Source organism: Camelus ferus, chromosome 22 (genome assembly GCF_009834535.1).
Source record: "Camelus ferus isolate YT-003-E chromosome 22, BCGSAC_Cfer_1.0, whole genome shotgun sequence".
In the NCBI taxonomy this organism is placed as follows: Eukaryota; Metazoa; Chordata; class Mammalia; order Artiodactyla; family Camelidae; genus Camelus; species Camelus ferus.
The window spans coordinates 8,229,827-8,249,518 of NC_045717.1; the positions used below are offsets into that span (position 1 = coordinate 8,229,827).

General features: G+C 44.0%; 1 protein-coding gene across 2 annotated transcripts in view; it reads right to left on the reverse strand.

Annotated features, from left to right (window-relative positions):
* Positions 1–19,692, reverse strand: part of DOCK2 (dedicator of cytokinesis 2) — a 371,427-nt gene that overhangs the window by 194,686 nt on the left and 157,049 nt on the right. For both annotated transcript variants that reach the window (XM_014563918.2, XM_032465120.1), the window contains one exon: positions 18,358–18,453. In XM_014563918.2, the coding sequence (XP_014419404.2) occupies positions 18,358–18,453 (96 nt within the window). The remainder of the gene's footprint in view (positions 1–18,357; positions 18,454–19,692) is intronic.

Consider the following 19,692-nt stretch of genomic DNA (forward strand, 5'->3'; position numbering starts at 1 on the left):
GGTTGGGTTGTTTTCATGCTTAATTAGCCCCTTGATCCCAAAGCAAGGATTTGTCATCTCATGCTGTGTGGGCCTCAGAGTCTGTGGCAGAGTAAGGTCGCTGCAGGACACAAGGGACTTGCAGGTGTGAGTATCCTGCAGTTGTGGCTACTCGGGGGCCCACCTTAAATCACCCTGCTTCTCAGCCTGAGGCCTGAGGCCGCCTGGCAAATGGATGGGCTCTGGTTTGGGTTTGAACTTTAAGATTCCACAGTTAATTTCCCTGAAACTTTTCAGATCAGGAGATCCAGCAGCCTGTCTGTCCATTTCGTCTTACCAGTAACATAAATAAGACTAAGATAAAACACAACACTGGTTCTCGCTCATTTATCCCTGCAACAGCCTTGTAGATAAGTTTAAAGGTATGTTAATCTCCACAGCCTCCCTTCCTGGTGACCAGGCAATGGCCACCTGATTGAAGAAGCAGCAGGACTTGGGGTGAGGATTTTTTTTCTCTTTCCATTTTAGTATTAAAGACCTTTCCTTCCCAAAGTCTAAATTCTTTTAAAGTCTGGCTCATTTCTTTTGACAAGACCCCCATACATGTGGGTCCAGTCAAACTTGCATGGCTGAACAAACTACTAAAGGAATATAATTAAGTGATTGCTACATACTCTTAGGGATGAGGGGTAGGTTGGCGAGGCTCATATTCCTTCTTGTTAAATTCTCCACCAGCCTGGTGTTGGATTGAAGCTGCTTAGAAAAAGGATCTTAAACTCAACAAGCATCCAATGAAGGAGGCATTTCATAATCCCCTTTGCTAAAGATTGGGTGTCTTTGCAGCCTGTGGCACCCTGCGTGAATGTGGGATGTTGAGTACCCTACTGCAAATTGAGACTAATTGAGCAAACCACTCCGACAGCCTCACCTTCCCCCTGTCACCTGCGCTGCAGTGCACAAAGCTATTTCAGTGAGCGCGAGAGGGAAATTTGGCAGGGAATCTCAGCTTGCACTATTTAAGTCTTTGGAACGTCATTCAAGATGTTCTTGTTCTGTTTCTACTGTAATGTTTAAACCCACAAAATGAGACCGGAATACATAACGTGAAGCTAGAATTAAGATAAATACACTTGTCGTACTTAAGAAGCCACATTTCAATAAGAGATGCTACTACTGGCTAAAAGCCACAGATCTTTCTGTATCCACACAGTCAACTCTCAGTTGGCCCCCACAATGCAAAAGAACAGCACAGAGGATAATCCAATAAAGCAGAATCATTTGGGATCTCTTATATAATTTTATCCTGTAGTAGAGCTTCCATCATAATTTGCTTTGCTTACACTAATTTTCAAATTAATTTATGTTCTTAGGCAGCATGCTAGAATGCAAAGAATCCTGTTCCCAGAATTAAGGGACCCAGGCAATAGAACAGTCTATCGCACCAACCTTTAGCAAATTGCTTACATTTCCAAGGCCTGTTTGTCCATTCTCGAATGGAGACAGGAACACCTACTCTACCTGTTGCATAAGGTCTGTGCACATTCCAACATCAAATGAGCAGAGCCACCCAGAGCGGACATGGATCATTTGCCAAAGTTAGCCTGTCTTGATGAAGAGGCGTCGGAGGTAACTCACACACCAAAAGGGTTATCCAACCCTCGGATAATTAAGAAGTATACATTGTCATACACTTAATTTGAACTGGGAGCCTCGGGTAAACCCTCAACTGAATTAGATGCAATCATGGTCGGAAAAGGCTGGCATTTCTAGAAATAAAGCCAAACAAGGCTATAACAATTCTATACCAAAGCACAACACAGCATCGCCTGGGCCACCGACCTGCAGCTGGGTAGGAGGTCTCTTCTGAAGACTGAACATTTAAACTTGTGATGAGGGCAATGGATTCAGTAAAAAAAAAACCTTCCTGCTAAACAAAAATGATCATCTCTGTGTTTAAAAAAAAATATATATATATATATATACATTTACCAAAACTCTATACTCATCTATTCTTGTGAAAATTGCTTCTTTGTAAAATATTATGTAACATCTGTCATGATATCCTACAGAAATGTGTACTTGAGGTTATCTGATTTTACGGAGAGATGTTAATTTAGCAAAAGGTACTTTTGTAAAGTTGGGAGGAAAAAGACTGATAAGTCAGTTTAAGTCGCAGGAGTTTATGTAGCTGCTAACTCCGTAGTTTAAAAAAAAAATGCGTACTCACTGTCCTTGGAACTTAATACCAGCTCACCTATAGAGCACCTTCTTAAAGACTATGTACTAATGTAAGGTTTTGTAAATTTCTAAACTGTTTTAAATGGGATATTATCTTTTGCAATAAACTTACATATTTTTCTTAGGTTTTAAGACTCGATTACTAGCTTGGGTCGATTTGGGTTATAATATTTAAACTTAAGAAGGATGTCTCCAAGGTCCTAATGGCAGAGATAGTTTTTATTATAATTGCTTTTATATGTTTCCCAGGGAAACAAAGAGCAGATTCAGAACTTAGCATGGCAGCCGTCTCCTGAAGGCCCACATGTCTTGGGAGCAAGGGAGGCAGTGAGAACCAATGGTGCAGCTCCCAGCTTCATCCAGACAGATGCACATTCATGATTTTTGTCATTATTATGCCCATCCACCTGAAATGTAATTTATTCAACATTTTTCTTTAGTTATTTTCCTCATAATTTTCTTGCTAAAAAGGCAACTTGATATTGCCACCACGAGAAAAACCAACATGATGTTCCAAAAATTAAAGATGAAATCGAAATAATTTGTTTAAATCCTTGCTAGAGACTCTTGAATGCTGAAGGTGCTGAGCTTGAGACCAACTCTCTTTGTTGAAAAAGGAGACTAGCAAATATTCAACAGGTGCCAAAGCCACATTAACACCAAATGCATTTTCTACTTGACCAATCAGGATGTTTGAGAGAGAACTGAAAAGGAAACAGCACTCCCATCCTGTGATTTAATTTTCACCCCCTGCATTGTCCACAAGCCACCTATAACCAACTTGTTTACAAATTTGGGGGAGGGGGCCTGGATACAGAATCAGAAGTCTTGGGTTTGATATTATCCTGCCATTTAATACTCTTCCTTTTGCTGGGTGACCATGGGAGAGTTAACCTCAGTGAGATACTGGTTCCTTTTCTTATGATGCTGAACACAGCCCTTACCTTACAAGACAATTCAGTGGAGGAAAGCCTTGAGCATCATGTAGGGCACACAACAGGTGCTCAACAAATGCGTATTTATTCATTTGCTGATTGAAGTAAATTGGGAGGAGAGGGAAGATGCCCCTATGGGACTGCAGTGGGTTTTCGGAAACAGGCCTAAGATTTTCTCTGAGCAGAAAGGGGTGTTAATAAGGAATGAACTCTTCCTGGCCTTACTAAGACCAGAAACCACAACCATGGACGGTAAGTAACAAGTCCTCAGGGAGCCGGAAGAATATGCAGGCGTATCGAGCGCAGCACAGCCCTCTGGGGAGTGAAGGACTCTTGCTGCGTGGGAATCAAACGTCCTTGAGATGAACGCTGCGTGAGCTGGGTCCCTGCCATTTCAAGCACGAGGCAACCCAGGAAAGGCTCAATGATGCGTCCAGAGGCTCCTAGCAATCACGTGGGAAGCCGGTGCTGAGAGCAGTGTGGTGAGGGGTGTGCAATGTGTGAGAGCCTACCAGACATCTGGGCCTGGCGCGGTCGGGAACTACCGACACCAGACTTGTGACCTATTCTGACCTCCAGGTACAGTTTCGTAATTTGCTGAGCAGAGGCCTCAGGATAGCTTTTACTTGAAAAGGCTCTCATTTTAAGCTACTCAAGGCAACTTGCTGTATGCTAAAAGCGTACCTCTCTTTTTAAGTTTCGAGAAACGTAGATGTTTTGTGATCATTACACCCATCAAGCATAGTTTGCAATTAAAAGAGCTGAGACAAATCCATACTCAACACTGCTGCATTTGGTGCAAACCGTGTTTTGACCGGCTTAATGCTCATTACCCCTTTGGGGTACTTCACCCCAACTTCATCCTCATTTTCTTTCAACCAATTTACAGCCTGAATTCCTATTGCTCACGTCTATCACCCCTACTCCCGAGGTTTCCCAAATATATGATTTCTTCTTGCCTCCTCCAGGGTCCTCAATCCATGAAGAGCAACCAAGAGCTTGGTTTTCTCACTGCCAGACTAAGCCGAGTTCCAAGGTGAGGGTGCCTTCACCACTGGCATCTTGATGCAAACCTCCTTCTTCTCTCAGCTGGCCTCCAAAGCAGCGTCCCAACTGGTCCCCCACGTGCACGATGCCCTTTCCCTTCCACCACGTAACAGCAAAAGCAATCACTGCAGAATTTAGATCTGACCCACGTCACACTCTGGCCGTCACAATCTGGCTTCCTGATCCACTTAGGAAGTGAGACCGGGTCTGTCACTATGGCCCAGAAAGTCCCACCTGGCTCTCCTGTGCAAGCTCCCATCACAGGCCCTCTCACTGTCTGCTCTACAGTCACACCGAGTCACCTTCAGGCCCTTGGGACCGCCATGCCCACACTCCCTAAGCGGTCTGCGCACACTGTTCCTTCTGCCTGGAATAATCACCACGCCACTCTCCCTGACCAGTTTCTAGTTCTGTTGGGGTCTCCCAGGCAAGGCTTTCTAAGACTGCCATCACCACTGCCCCAGGTCACACCAAATACCTCTCTCATACACTCACCTGGCACCAGGGACCCCCTCCATTAAAGTCCTTGGCACAGCTGTCCCTGCACATACATTTATGTCATTCTTTGATGAATGTTTTTTTCTCTCATTAGCCTGTTGTCTTTCAAGGTAGAAATCCTGCCTATTTTTGCTCATCTTTGTACGCCCAGCACTTAACACAATGGGATTCAAATATCTGTTGCAGGATAAATTAACGAATGAATGGATTCAGTGGAGAGACAGGAAGAAATGATTCTCAGTTTTTCCCCTAGTCTATCAGTCCTCACATGAGGATGGTCCCATTGGTGTCTACAGCCTCCATCTGTGCCCCCAGGAGCACACAGCCTCCCACTGATTAGGGCCCTCAGCAGCTAATGTGGCCAGGGCTTCCTATTTCTCTGCGGTCCGCATGGCATTCAGGACCCAAGAACATCAAGCCACTACCGTCCTCCCTCACCACATTTATCTTGAGTATTGACAGCCCAGCTTAACCTTGTTTCAGAACAAATTGCCATCATAATTAAATCCCAATGTATTTTGCACATTTTACCAAGATACTGCCTTCCTGTATGAAACAGAAAATTAGTTTTGAAATTAAAGCAGATTGTTAACTATTTTTTGCTGTAATGTTTCCATTTAAATGCCAGAATTTATTACATGATGACCTAGTCCATTTCAGACAAAATGCAATTTAAAGGAGACAGGGTCTGTCTAACTAAAGAAGCGTTTTGGGCAAAGCATTTTGTCTTGGCTTAAACCACAACCAAAATGAAATGGCAGCAAGCATCACACCAAAGAATTATTTGCTCCAAAGCAAATAAAAGCTTTAGTAGCATGGATGCCTTTCACAGATTCTCAGAATCCATAACTATGGTATTAAAGTTCACTTCAGTGAAACCCATATTTTTTTTTCTTCTGGCAAAACCTCAATATACATTTCTTAAATCTTCAGCCAAACACAGTGACCTCTCATCAGTGCCTGCGCTTGGTTTCCCAGGTAGCACACGCGATGTTGTGATACCCTGGTTATGCTGATAGAGAAGCCTTCTTCCTGCTGAGCCAAATGGGCTGAGTCATTTTAATTGTCGAAATCGAGTGGTTCACACAGCTCTTCCACCGAGCACACCAAGCCCCAACAGAACCTAATCCCACATGCAGAGCTCCCACGTGGGTGACAGATGAGAAAAGTCATGTGTTGTTGTCACTGGTTTTTGTTTGCTTGTTTGTTTCAAGGTAAAAAACAATATGCTTTCTGTGATCAGGGATCAACGAGAGCAAAATCAAAGCTGTGCAAAGCATCAGCGTTTGCAAACGGGACCACTGACCCGACTGGAATTCCTGGAACTGACCCCTCCTTCTCCACTACTACGCATCCACCAGCTCCAAGGAATCTTCTCAGATGAACCTCAGCCCATAATCACCTTTTTTTTTTCAATAAACAGTTATGGGATCCATTCTCTGTGCCAGGCAAGAAAACTACAGACGCAGCCTTTGCCTCACAGAGCTTACTACGGTCCAGTGAGGGGCGGGGACGGACTCCAACAATGAGCACACGTCCTTCTCTGACTTGCCTACCTGGATGTCACGCTCTTTGTGCCCCCATCTCCTTCTGATGCTCTTAATGCTGTCCTCGTCATTCTCTTATGATGATTATTTGTCTTGAATTATAGCTATTTCTACTTTTCCCCCTCTTTCCCCACTATAGGCAACATGTCGTGAGAGTAGGAACTGCTTTCTTCCCCTTGTAAAGTCTTGAGCCCAGGAAGTCTTTGTTTAATTGAAGCAGAAGACTGTGACATTATGAGCCCTTCTCTGTTCCATGTCACTGCACTGGCCTTCAAAATCTACTTTTCTTACAGTTTTCCAGCTCCCTTGGATCCAGCCTCCTCTCAGCTGCTTGGGGATCTCTCTAAGACACATATCTGGCCGTGCCATTCCCAGCTTTTTTATCTCTTTTTCACCCCACCACCATCCAGAGCATAAAATTCCCCTCACAGCAGCAAGGTTCCTTACAATCTGACTCCAACCTGGTATGTATAGCCCAACTTCCTACTACTCCACTTTTGCCTGTACCCAGCTCCTTAATTTCTCAAATGTCAGAGGATATTACATGTTAGTGATTTAGGACATACTGTTCCCTCTACCTAGGACACTGTTCCATGACCTATTTACCATGGGAAATAACTTTCATTTGAGGGGAATAAATAAACAGTAGGCTCATTATTAATAATCATGATAACAAAGGCTATAGTTTCTTTAAGTTATAATGGGCCGTTATTAAATGTTTTGCTTCCATTATCTTATATATTCCTCAAAAATTAACATAAAGTAGCTAATGATTACCCCCATTTCCCAGAAGAATAATTGAGGTTTGGAGGGAGATAAGTAATTCGTCCAAGTCGACAAATGTGAGATGGTGAAGGCTGGAGTTCTTTCAAGGTCTGCCAAACTTGAGAGTCTGGACTCTTAACTCCTCTGCTAGATAGCAAGTTGCAATTTAAATGTCAACTCCTCTGTGCAACTTTCTCTGATCATTCCCCGCCCCTGCCATGGGATTAGTCACTCCATCCTCCAAGTACTCGTGGTGCTTTGTACAGACTGCTGCTTATATTCTCTTGACATTTCTTTTGTCAACCCCTCACACTCATCCGCACCAGGGAGCAAAGTCCTGGGGAACAGAAATCGTCATCTGCCTCCCTGGGAGTCTCCAAGTGTTTATCACATTGCCTGAGATGCTGTAAATGCCTCATATAGGTTTGTTGAATGAATTGGGAGAAAATATGGAGATGGAAACATCAAGAGGAAAAACAGTCCAGGGTAGAGAGACAGACCAGAACAAAGACAGGAGTCTTGACTGCAGCCCCTGATTTTCTGCATAATTTTGAGCAAGTACCTTCACCTCCATCCCCCACCTCTGCCTTCAGAATGAAACCATCTGCCTTTCTGGCTTCACAGGCTGGTTATGAGAAAAGTGAAATTATATACATGAAAATGCTTCAGTAAGTTTGACTATCTCATTAATTCCTATTTTTAAAGAAATAGTCTTTGAGGGTTTTTTTCCCCCTGATTATAAAAGGAAAGCAAAAGCATTTAGAAGAAGTAAAACTGCAGAAATGTACAAATCATGTGTCCTTTAAGCAGAAGACAGCAGTATTATTTTAGCTTCAGAACAGGGCCCTTGGGTCTGCCCTCTAGGAGGTGCGGAGCTGCTGGTGAGGGGCTACGTGTCTTCCCCTCCCTGCCCTTCAGGGCCCCAAGATGGCTTTCTTATTGGTGCTGCTGTATTTCTACAATCCTTTCTCTATATTTAAGTCACAGAATTTCTTCACGTTATTAAAAATTTATCATAAATATTTAATGGCTACACAAATGCATCCCTGTATGAATGCAGCATGAACCTAGAAAAATGGGTTCTGAGTTTGAAGGATCATTTGATGGAATTGATTCCCTTGTTCCACCAGGGTTTCTCCGCAGGCAGCTCCCATCCCTCCACAATGTTCCCAGGGAAGGCACCCTTTCTCCTGTCTGGGATTCACGACTTTGTGGCAGACATCTGGTGGCTGGTTTCATCTCAGGGCGGGGCTCTATTCACAGACCAGCTGTAGCAACAGCTTAACAATAATTCACAAACCCAGGAGACCATCCCAAGTCAGGGCCATAAAATAAACAGTTTGTAATCTGACTCATAACACCTGCCAAGAAAGCAGGGGCAAGGCGGCGGCACTGCAGGAGGAAGATAAGGGCTCTTATTAACCGAGGGTCTGCGATGTGTTAAGCCCTGTGCTGAGAGCCCTGTGCATCCGTTTTCACTCAGTCCTCACCATGGGATTGACAGGTAGGTAATAACCATCATTAGCCCCATTTCAGAGATAAGGAAACTGAGGAGCAGAACTGTGAAGTGAAGAGACTTCCTAGCTACGGAATAAGGTCACCTCACTCCTTGAAAAAAAGAGAACCAGTTCCCAGCCAGTAAAATCCTTTCAAACGCCATACCTTGTGCCCCAACAGCCACAGCCCTGAGAGAGCAATGCTGGGTGCGAGGGTCCTCAGTCAATGCCCAAATGGAAGACATCGTACAGTGTCCAAGGTTCTCCAAGGACAAGAAGAGACTGGCCTCTCTTCTAGTGCCAGGAAATAGGACAGGAGACACAGCGGAGTCTAACATTTAAGAACACACTTAAAATTACATGTTCAAAGTCAGGTATGTCCAGCTCCCCTAACAGAAGCCAATAGACACTGAGATAGTTGCAGGCAATTTCACTAGGATAATGACGCACTGGTCATGCATTTCCTAGTACACACTGTATGATTCCCAAACTCGGTCTCTGCTTCTCCCTCTCCAGGTGCTGACAACAGCAGCCCCTGGGTGGCCAGTGGGGGCCCCAGCTTCTCTACAGCCTGAGCTCAACTCCCCTGCAGAAGCACAAGGCATGTTACTGAGCCCACGTGTGGTACTGTCATGGAAGCAGCGTGTTTATTTTCTAGGAACACGCTTTCCTTGTAGCAAAGGTTTGCTCGATTAGGTGGGCCAGGGAGAAGGCAGTGGTTGTTTCAAAAAATTTAGGAATTTTGTATTTCTTCTCAGTGCCCATCACTGTGGCTCATTATAGAACAAAAGGAAGGCTTGGAGAATGAGACTGGCTTTTTTAATGCTCCATCTCTCACACTTTAATTTGTCTAAAAGAATGCTACTACATGGGGCTGGTAAAGTATTGGGGAATTTTATATTAAAAAGAAAAAAGTTCCACTCAATTAAAAAATAAAATAAAATAAAATAAAACCGAATCAATAGATAAAGATTTAAAAAAAAAAAAGAAAAAAGTTCCTTAAGGGAAAGCCTCACATGAAATAAATCTTTTCTCAACTTGTTTTTTGAATCAGAATTCTTTTAAAGCTAGATATGAATCTGGGTGCTTTCAATTAGCTTTGTTCTTTTCACTCATTCAGTCCCGCGGCTTCGATGAGCGCCCCTGTTACATGCCATGCTCGGGTCCGATAAACAGAACTGCCAAGATAAGAGGACACAGTCCCTTTCCTCAAGGATCTCAGTCCACTGTGAAACATAGATAGGGAAAAAGAAAATTCTGCTATGACAAGGTAATGCTGTAATCGAAAAATGGACCAAGGACATTGAGGTCACTGAAGAAAGAGGGTCTTGAAGAATGGGAGAAGGTTTTGCAGACCAGGGGGATGGGCATAAGGCAAGAAATGCTGCTCCCTCCAACAATCCCTTAACCTTTCTTCTCCACCTACTCACATTTTTCATGTCACTCAAGAACGAGACCCAGTTCTACAAAATCGACCTTGATAACTGACTTCTGCCCATATAATGCTACGGGTTCCTCCCGGAAGTTGAGGTACTAATCCATTTTTTTTTTTTGCATATATATTTTAGGCCAAGTACTCCTTGATATGCAATTACCAAAATCCTTATCAAAGCAAAGCTTCCCCACCCACTGGATACAAGCACCATCTACATTAACTGTATCAAGCAGCTGCCAAGCCACCCCAAGCTAATGACACTGTCTTTTAGTCACCAACTGGAACCTCAGGGATCTTCTGTAACGTTTATTTTCCTTCTTAACTGATCTCCCTCTAACACACACACATACACACACTTATTTACTCTCTCAGGAATTTTCTCAAATGAATTTTATCTCAGGGAAACAATTTCCCAGCTATGTCCAGTGAAGTGCTGAAGACGTCAGCTTCGAACTCTGTAGATTCGGGTTTGGACTCAAGCTCTCTCCTTCCCGGGTGTGTAATTCTGGACAAGGGGCTTAAGCCCTCTGATCACTGTTTCCCCTTTGAGAGGGGACCATAATTTTGTCAACCTCACGGATTAAATGGGATCATCTCTGACACAAAACAAATACTCTGGAAATGTTAACTCTCGTTATCACCGACACATGCATCCTCTGAAGAGAATGAATACATTCTCCCCCCTCCACCATTCCTTTTCCATTTGGTCCAGTTACTCAATAACAATTCTTTTTCCTCCCTTACTCTCCTAGCTTAGTCATGTCACAAAGGTAATAAGAGTAACATCTGCATAAGGATAAAGCAAGTAACACATAGTAAGTAATAGAAGGATGGTTTCTATGCAAATAAAACAGGCAGCAGAAATCTTTCATGCCTTCGGCAGGTATTCCTTGAGATCATCGTGCATGCCAAGGAACCAGTGTGTCTTCGAGATGCAGAAGTGATGAAGACAGGCAATGATCTGCAGTTGCTAGGAAGGACGTTCTCGTGACAGGATCATGAGTACATGAGGGAGGTTCAGCTTGAAGAGAGCAGAAGGACACTTACTTGGCTGAGTGGAACGTGGGTGAAGACATTAAGAATGAAGAAGAGTTTGTGAGGGGGAAGGTCTTGGAAAGAAAGGTAAGAGGGGTATGTTCTAGGCAGAGAGAATGGCCTGCAGGAGGATGCAGAGGAGAAAGGCAGCATCCTGGGACAAGGAGAGCAGTTCCGTTGAGTTGGTGGGAAGTAAGGTGCGCTGGGGAAAGACACAGCCCCCGAATGGGTACCTGAGAGCCCTGGTGAGCACGTGAGCCTTCATCCTCGGCCACTGGGGGCCACTCATGCTTTCTCTCCAAGAAGGTGCCACCTTATACGACCATGTTGGCTACAGAGTGAAGAATTTGAAAGGGACAAGAGAGGAAGCCGTTGTCTTATGAGAAGATGTAGCAATGGCAGACTAGTGGCATTGGTGGTAGAGAGAAGCACTTGGACTTGAGAGTCCTTTAGATCCAGAGTGAATGGAACCTGGAGACGAGCTGGATGTGAAAGCAAGAGACTCTCTCCACCCAAAACTCTGTAGAATCTCCGTGTTTCCATTCTAGTTGGCTTCCTCTATTAAACCTGCTATTTTGTAAGTACCAACATTCAAGTAGACAGAAAATTCTTCTGATTTTTTATGGGTTTTTAATGGTTCAACTACCAGAATTGAGGAGACTGATCCTAAAGATACCATCGTCATCATAAAACCACCAAAATTCTTAAAGGTTTCTGAAAGTTACCACATAGGTCACCCTATTGGATACCATGCTCTAGGCAGGGCAGCAACTGAATTTAAGGTGCTCACTATTACCTTTAAAATATTTGATGCTTAAATAGCAACTTAAGGTGTGGATAGTGCATGCTGTGAGATTTAAGAGCAGGGACTCCAGCAATAGCATGGCTTGAGTTCAAATCCTAGTTCCTCCACTATTAAGCTGTGTGATGATTGACAAATTGCATAAGCCCTCTGTGCCTCAGTTACCTCAGGTGTGAAATATGAGTACCCGATGCAGGCTAAGTGAGGTTAAACCCATATGGCACCCAGCTTCCTGCCTCGAACACAGGACATTTGCTCAACAAATGATATCTTTATTATAAATATTCCTTTTTAACAAAGTGTGGAGTCACTGTGAAGGTCAAGAGTCAACCAGCCACTTCTGGCTGGGCTCTCTGCCTCCTCAGGTCCTAGAGTGTCCTCACACGTGCTCTCCATGGGACGGGGCTGGGTGGAGCTGACGCTGCCTGGCTGTGTCCCCTGCACAGGCCTCTGGAGTCTTTGGGTTCACAGTGCAGCAGAGAGCGACCATGTAGGTGGGCCACTGGCCATTTGCCATTTACAAAGTGAAGTCAGAGCTTTGGAACCCTGGCTCTTTGATGACTCGGGCATTTTCTGGAGTCTTCAGCGCTCTTGTGAGGTGAAGCAATGGAGGATGGAGTGATTTCCACTTTCTTCTTCCTTTTTGAATAAACTGCTCTGAAATTCGGGAACTGGAATCATGCCAATTGCATTTACCTTTATTTAATCACTCAAAAGACTCTTCTGCGAAAACTGGGGTAATTAGGCCCAAAATATATCACCCAGAGGCTTATTTTAACGACCCAAAATAAAAGCTAGAGCCCAATTTGAACAAAATCACCAGATCTTTTCTCTTCCAAGAACTTCTGGTGGTGCTGGTGGTGCTTAGGTTTCCTGATTGATTCCCCTGTGGGACTGTCCATCCCCAGCACTGGGGAGGCCAGAGGCAGGGGACAGCCTTCTCTAGAGCTGTCAGCAGCAGGATTCACTGGCCAGAGGCCGGGGAGAGGGGAGGAGTTCCCTGATACCCCCCTCACCTGCACACGCAGGCCTGGACACCTTTCCTCACACTCCAAGACCTGTGAGACAGCACAAGGTCCACGTGGGCTGACAGTGGACATCCCTGGGTTCACAGCCCGTCCTGCTCCTAGCTGCTGTGTGACTTTGGCCTTGATGTTTCCATCCTCTGAAGCTCAGTCAGTCTATTCTCCTGAACAGTGGGAGAGGATGACACTTGGCTGTGAGGACTCAAAGATGAGCTCCAATCACACAACAGGGATTTTCAGTCAAACGTACTTTTTTTATATTTTAGCAATCTCTGAAGATTATAATCAATGCAACAATAAAACTACAGTGTCGCAATATGATGGGTAGCATATTCTTTTTCTAATGGGCACATAAAATCACGGTGCGTCTTACATTTGATAAAATAGGACACGCAGCACATAGAAGCCATTACCTGCTAAAATGTAAGCTCTCAGATAATTGGCTTTTTCCATCATGCTTCTGCTTTTACACCACAACCTTCTTAAAGGAACCAAGAATACATGGGAAGGGAATATCTGATATATAAGAGCTTTCAGATTGGACCAGAGAAACACCACGACTTCAGTCAATACATAATATTTGCAAGAACCTTGCATACATCACTATTCTCCAATCTCTTATGCCTGCGACAGACATCACTAATCAATTCAGCACCTCTTCCCACCGAGCCAAGATGCAGCCTCAGAATCTTTCTCAACACAGTGCAAAAGGCAGCCGCTGCCAACCCACCAGAGTTGGTGCATGAAGTGAAATCTACTTTCTGTCCCTGGCTCAGGAGCTTGGGAGACTGGGAAAGAGCCCAGGCATTGACCAAGTTAGGAAACTTAGATATACGAAAAAGATCTCAAAAATGATGGAGTTCATTGCACAGAAGAAACCAAGGTCTGCAGCTCGGAAACTTTCTCCTGCTCTCCCTTATCTAAAATGTCCTTCCTACCAAGTCGTGCTGCTCTTCTCAACACCAGAGTCAACATCCTTGGTAACATAAGTGAACAAATATTTATCTGACAGGTCAGACTCTGGCAAAGAGGGGAAGAGAGGGCAGCAGTCATGTAGAAGTTTTTTTGCATTTGTTTCTGTAAAATTTCCTTTTGCTCATTTGTCACCATCAACACTTCATTGTTCAGGCAGATGAGCTACAGAAAAGATCAGGAATGGTGATTTCCAGCAAACGATAATTACAACGTGCTGTGCACAAGAATCGATCCACTCCAGCCCTATGGTTCCTGTAATTTTAACAGCTAACACCTTTTTATCACATTTCTGCTCCTACAAATAAGAAAAAAAAGTCACTATTTAATCCCACATAATGACGTGAGAACAGCCAGCCACCCTACACTCAGTCGAGACCTTCTTGAGATTTCAGAGGAACAAGACATGTCTGGTGTTTGCCGTAAATATTGATTGTTTAATATCCCAAAGTAATGGAAACTAACCAATAAAAATCATATCTGGAAAATTAAAAGTGATGGTTAGAATGGGGATCTCTCCTCCTTGTCAAATTTCAATTTGAAATTAAATTGGGGCCTTTGGCGCTAAGACAGGGACCTCTGACCTCTGAGTAATTACTTTCCAACATCATTTTCTTTAATTTGGAGGAGAGAGTTCTATTCTAAGAATTGCTGGAAAGCCCCACGCTATGAATATGAAGCTATATCTTAGGAAAAATCTGTTTATTTCCTCCTTCTAGTTCAGGTGTATCCTTGTTCCCAGGGCGTGTGTTTGCTGCACACATCTAGTCCCCCCAGACTCAGCACTCTCGTCGTTGTAATTACACCAGCAAACTCAAGAGTCATTGTGACTGATGACACGGCTTGCAACTCAGAACCTCTGCAAGGTTCCTGGAATCCACCCGGGGGCAGGGAAAGTCTAAACACAAACTCCTTTCGCTGCTTCCACATTGTGAGATGTGGGTTCCCCGTATTTAGAGAAAGCGTTCCTCGAAAAAGGGAAAAACAATCTAAACTGAATGAAAAGCAAATACAAAAATATGAAGGTGTGGTACAGCATAGCATTTTCAGGGAGTATATCGCTCATTCATTTGCTCAACAAACATTTATTGGGTACCCACAGTAAGCCAGGCACCCTGCTGGGTGATAAGGATAAAGGAATGAGTAAAACGTGGTCCCTGCCCTCAAAGGGGTCCAAAGAATGTAGGACGCACGAGCACAAAATCAGAAAATCACCTTGCAATGGACTAAGTACGGCAAGCCCGATGACTGAGAGCGGACGGGGGCTCTGAGAGCAAACAGGGGAGCCAGGCGGGGAGGGGCTGGGGCCAGGTGTGCTGGAGAGAGCAGGACTTAGCAGTGGCGGTGGATGAGCGAATGGGAGGGATCAAGGACAGCGCCTCAGTTCTAGGAGGTCAGCACCATAAGCTGAGATCATGAACATGAACACAGGGCGTGCAGAGGAGGCTCCAGGGGGCTGGTGATGAGTTGGGTCTGGGATACAGTGAGTTTGAAGTATTTGAGAAACATCCCTTTGGAGGTCATGGTTTTCCTGAGGGCACAGACCCATGCCTAACTCATTTCTGAGTCTTGTGCTGAGTACATAAGAGGCTCTCAGAAAATACTGAATAAATAAGTGAATATTATGTGCAAATGCTTCTCATGTATCATTGCATTTAATTCTCACAGCAATGAGAGAAGGTCTGTTACTACCCCATTTTACAGATGGGTCCAAGCTTCAAAAGTCTTAGGGTATAAGAGAGGAGCTATATATGTCAGGTTCACAGATAAAAATGACTCAGAAAAGGAGGCAGAGCATATGGAAAGATGCTCAATATCATTAGTCACCAGGGAAATGCAAATTAAAACCATAATGAGATACTGCCAGAATTGTGACAAATCCACTAGAATTGTTAAATTCCAAATGACTGACAATAGCAAGTGGTGGTGAGGATGCAGATAAACTAGAACACGTACACTGCTGGTGGTAAAATGGGAAAACAACTGGCAGTCTCTTACAGAGTTAGACACACACGTCTCATGTGCCCCGGCAATTCCGTTCCTAGATTTCCACCCAAGAAAAATGAAAATATGTCTACACAAAATTTGTATGTGAATGTTCATAACAGCATTATTCATGACAGCGAGAATTAGAAACACTTCAAGTATCTATCAACTGAAAATGAATAAACAGAATGCAGTATATTCATACAATGTAATACTATTCAGCCATTAATAGGAATTAAGTAGTGATAATATCCTAAAATATGGATGAACCTCAAAGACCTTACGCTAAAGAAGCCAGGTACCAAGGGCCTCAAATTGTATGATTTCATTTATATGAAATTTCCAGGAAAGGCAAATCTATAGAGACAGAAAGTAGATGAGCAGTTGCCTGGGGCAGGGGTGGGGAGAGGAGGGGTAGGGGTGGGATGGAGAGCGACTTCAAATGGAACTTTTGGGGATGAAAAATGTATTCTCAACTGAATTATGGGGCTGGCTATGTAACTGTATATATTTACAAAAACTCATCAAACTGAATACAACGGTTAAACTTTAACGTATGTAAATTATACTTCTATGAAGCAGATTTCTTAATGAAAAAGGAAGAGAGAGCTGGAGAGCTGTGATTTAGAAGAGATGAGAAGATCCCTACAAAGCTGGTGAGATTCGTACAGGTTTATGAGGGAGTGTACTTGTGTTGGACCTTGAAGACCAGGTAGGATTCCCTTCCACAGATTAAGATGGTACCAAAAGGAATTCCAAACCAAGAAAGCAGCATGAACATGATCAAGTGCCAGGCATGCCCGGGCAACATGCAGACATCCATTTTGGCTGGATATCTGGATGGAGAAAAGTAGATTAAAAGGCTGAAAACTTTGGTTATGGCCACATCACAGAAGCTAAGAATGGCCAGGCTAGTGCATTTATGCCTTAATTTGGTAGACAGTGGGGAGCCACTGAACACTCTAGAGTAGGGGAGTGTCCAGGCAAAGATGAACAGGCCAGCAGTGAGCAGTGTGCACCGGAAGGGCAAGCAGCCAGGGCAGAGCATCAAATAAAAGGCTCAGAGAACTGGCTGTAGTGAAAGAGGATCAAACTATACTCACCTGCCTGTGCTGATAATGCAAAGGGACAGCGAGACGCGCTGGGCCAGATAGAAAGAAAAATCGTAATGGACACTGGTTACTTGGCGCTGTCTATGATTCAGGCACTGTTTTAAAGAATCACTGCTCTAAGGGAGAGACCGAGTTAAGAGCCTGCTATAAATGGAATGAGCCAAATGGATTGATGATCATCTGTAGGTCTGGCTCCAAGGAGAAAGAGTAAAGATTAGGGAGGTCATAAAATGCTTATCTAAGGTGTGTTATGGGGACCACAGATATGGAAGCTTGTAACTGAGTAAGAAATAGTGATGCTTCTAAGGTGGAACGACTTACATGACTCTGCCCCGGGAAGGCAAGAGTACCTGGCACGGCATGGCTAGTGGTCTCTAAGGATGTCACCCCTCCTTTAAATGTGCATGATACGACATAAGGAACCGTGCACTGACAACAGCAGACAGAAGCGAATGGGTATAAAGAAGATTGTTACACTCAGTTGCTTCCAGGGATCAAATCCTTGGCCACTACTGTAAGAATAAACACTGAGCACCTTATGTTCATATCCATGAAGCAGGACTATAGTGTATGGACAACCAACATCCCCAAACCTGGCCAGTTTAAAGCAGAGATCCCCAACTGACTTTCTGAAGGTTGAATCTAGCTGTTTGGGGATGATAAAATATTTATAGACATTTTTTAAATTAGCTGTCAACACTTAAACATCAGGAAATTTCACATGACGTATGGGGAAGTTGGCGGTGCTGGCAGCTGTGTGGCTAATCCCACATTGTGTCAATCAAATCAAAGCCGAGTAGCACTTGTCCTCATTAAACTTTAGAGTCCCTGCCTGGTACATTTCATTCTTTCCTTCACTCATTTCACTCACTCACTCTTTCACTCACTCATTCAACAAGTATTTATCAAGTACCTACTATATGCCAGGCACCGCTATAGGGGCCCATAGATACAAATGAACAAAACAGACAAGTCTTTACATTCCAGAGCTCATATTCTTACAAGGAGAACCAGACAATAAACAAATAAATAAAGGATATACATACATCATATGATGGTAAATACTAAGAAGGATGGAGTAAGGTGTAGAGATTGAAAGAGGATGGAGAGGTTCTTTTCGGAGTGAGATGGAAATCCAGCAGTGAGTTTGAACAAAGGAGTGACATGATAGGACAGGTCTCAAAAAAGTCCTCTCTCTGGTGAGAGAGACTTCGACTGTTCAGAGACGAGGGAGGCGAGGCTCGGAGAGGCTCCCCTCATCTGGAACGCGCATCTTGGGACACAAGCCCTAAGTCTAATTTCATTTCAGCAACCTGAATGAACTCTCACATTCTCCCAAACCCACATGGGAAAAATCTGACCCTTGTTCTCCAAAACAAAGCAACGATTGGTGCTGGGTGTCTGACGTGACCAGCTGTTCCCGAAAATTCATTCTTTGACCCCAAACAGTTTGAAATATTTGACAAGAGGACAACATCTACTCACAATCAGGACGTGATCTCGCCCCATCGTGATGACTGTCCGGTTCACTGTGCGAAGCAGCTGGACCATGATTTCTTGGATGTGGTGGTAGGTGAAGGCCTGGAACACAATCAGAGACATCTGTGTGACAACCAGGACACTGGTCTGCACACCTCTTCTAAAGGACAGGCATCAGTGGTCAAACACGGTGATCACCAAGACCACCACCACCATCATCATCACCACCATCAGCATCCATCTCCATCGCCATCACCACCTGGCTTTGGGCACCAGGAATGTCACCAGTCACCTTAAATTTAAGTCGAAGGGTAAGAACTTAAGCTCTGAAATCAGAAACTTATGGTTTGAAATACTAACTCTGTCAAGAATTATTGTTTTATGTTGGCTGAGCTACACCTACTTCTCTGAACCTTGGTTTCTTCATCCATGTAACAGTCAGAATCCAACCTGGAATAAGGAGGGAATTCAGTGCAGGAAATTGGTTATACAAGTGATGAAAAGGCTGAGACACCAACCAAGCAAGGTAACTTAGGGATTAGCTACAGCAGGCAGCCACTATCACCCTTAGGCTGGAGGGACAAATAAAGGAGGCAGCGTTTCTGGAGCCTGGGACTGGAGTTATATAATGGAAACTCTTAACTATTAGAGAGCTTGTGCAGTAGAAGCTGCATTATCTACCTTGGAAGAAATCCACAATAAACCAGGTTGTAACATTTATAGGATTCTGTCCACTTTAAATACAAGCCCCTGACCCTTGGGTAGGACTTGCTGATGCTTTTTGAGCACATGCTGTGGTAGGCGAGAGTCTCATGCATGTTCACATACATCCCCAGTTCCTTTCACCCATACAGACTTAAGCCACAGAGTTTCTTCCATGCATACCTGGGAGAGTGCTCATGGTCAAGTGGAATAGCCTTGGGATTATAAATTCAGCAGCTCTCGGTCTGAGTTCCAACTCGGCCCTTGCCAGCTGTGTGACCTCACTTATCCTCTTAACCCCTCTGAGCTCTAACTTCCTCATCTATAAACTGTGGAAGGTTTTCTCACCAGTCTTTCAAGGTTGATGTGAACATAAAAATGACACATGCAATTCTGGAAAAATACACTCGCCTAATTCCACTGCAGGAGACTTTGTAGGTCTGAGATAGAGCATGGGTATCAGTGATTCCTGAATTTTGTGTGGGTTATCCTGATGGCTAAGAACCATGACACAACACACTGTGCAGCTCTAGAGACGGAGGCTTGGATTTGAGAACATCCCGTGTCTCCAGGACCTAGACAAAGCCTGGCATAAAGAAAGTGCTAAATAAATGGTGGCGGAAAAAGCAGATGACCACT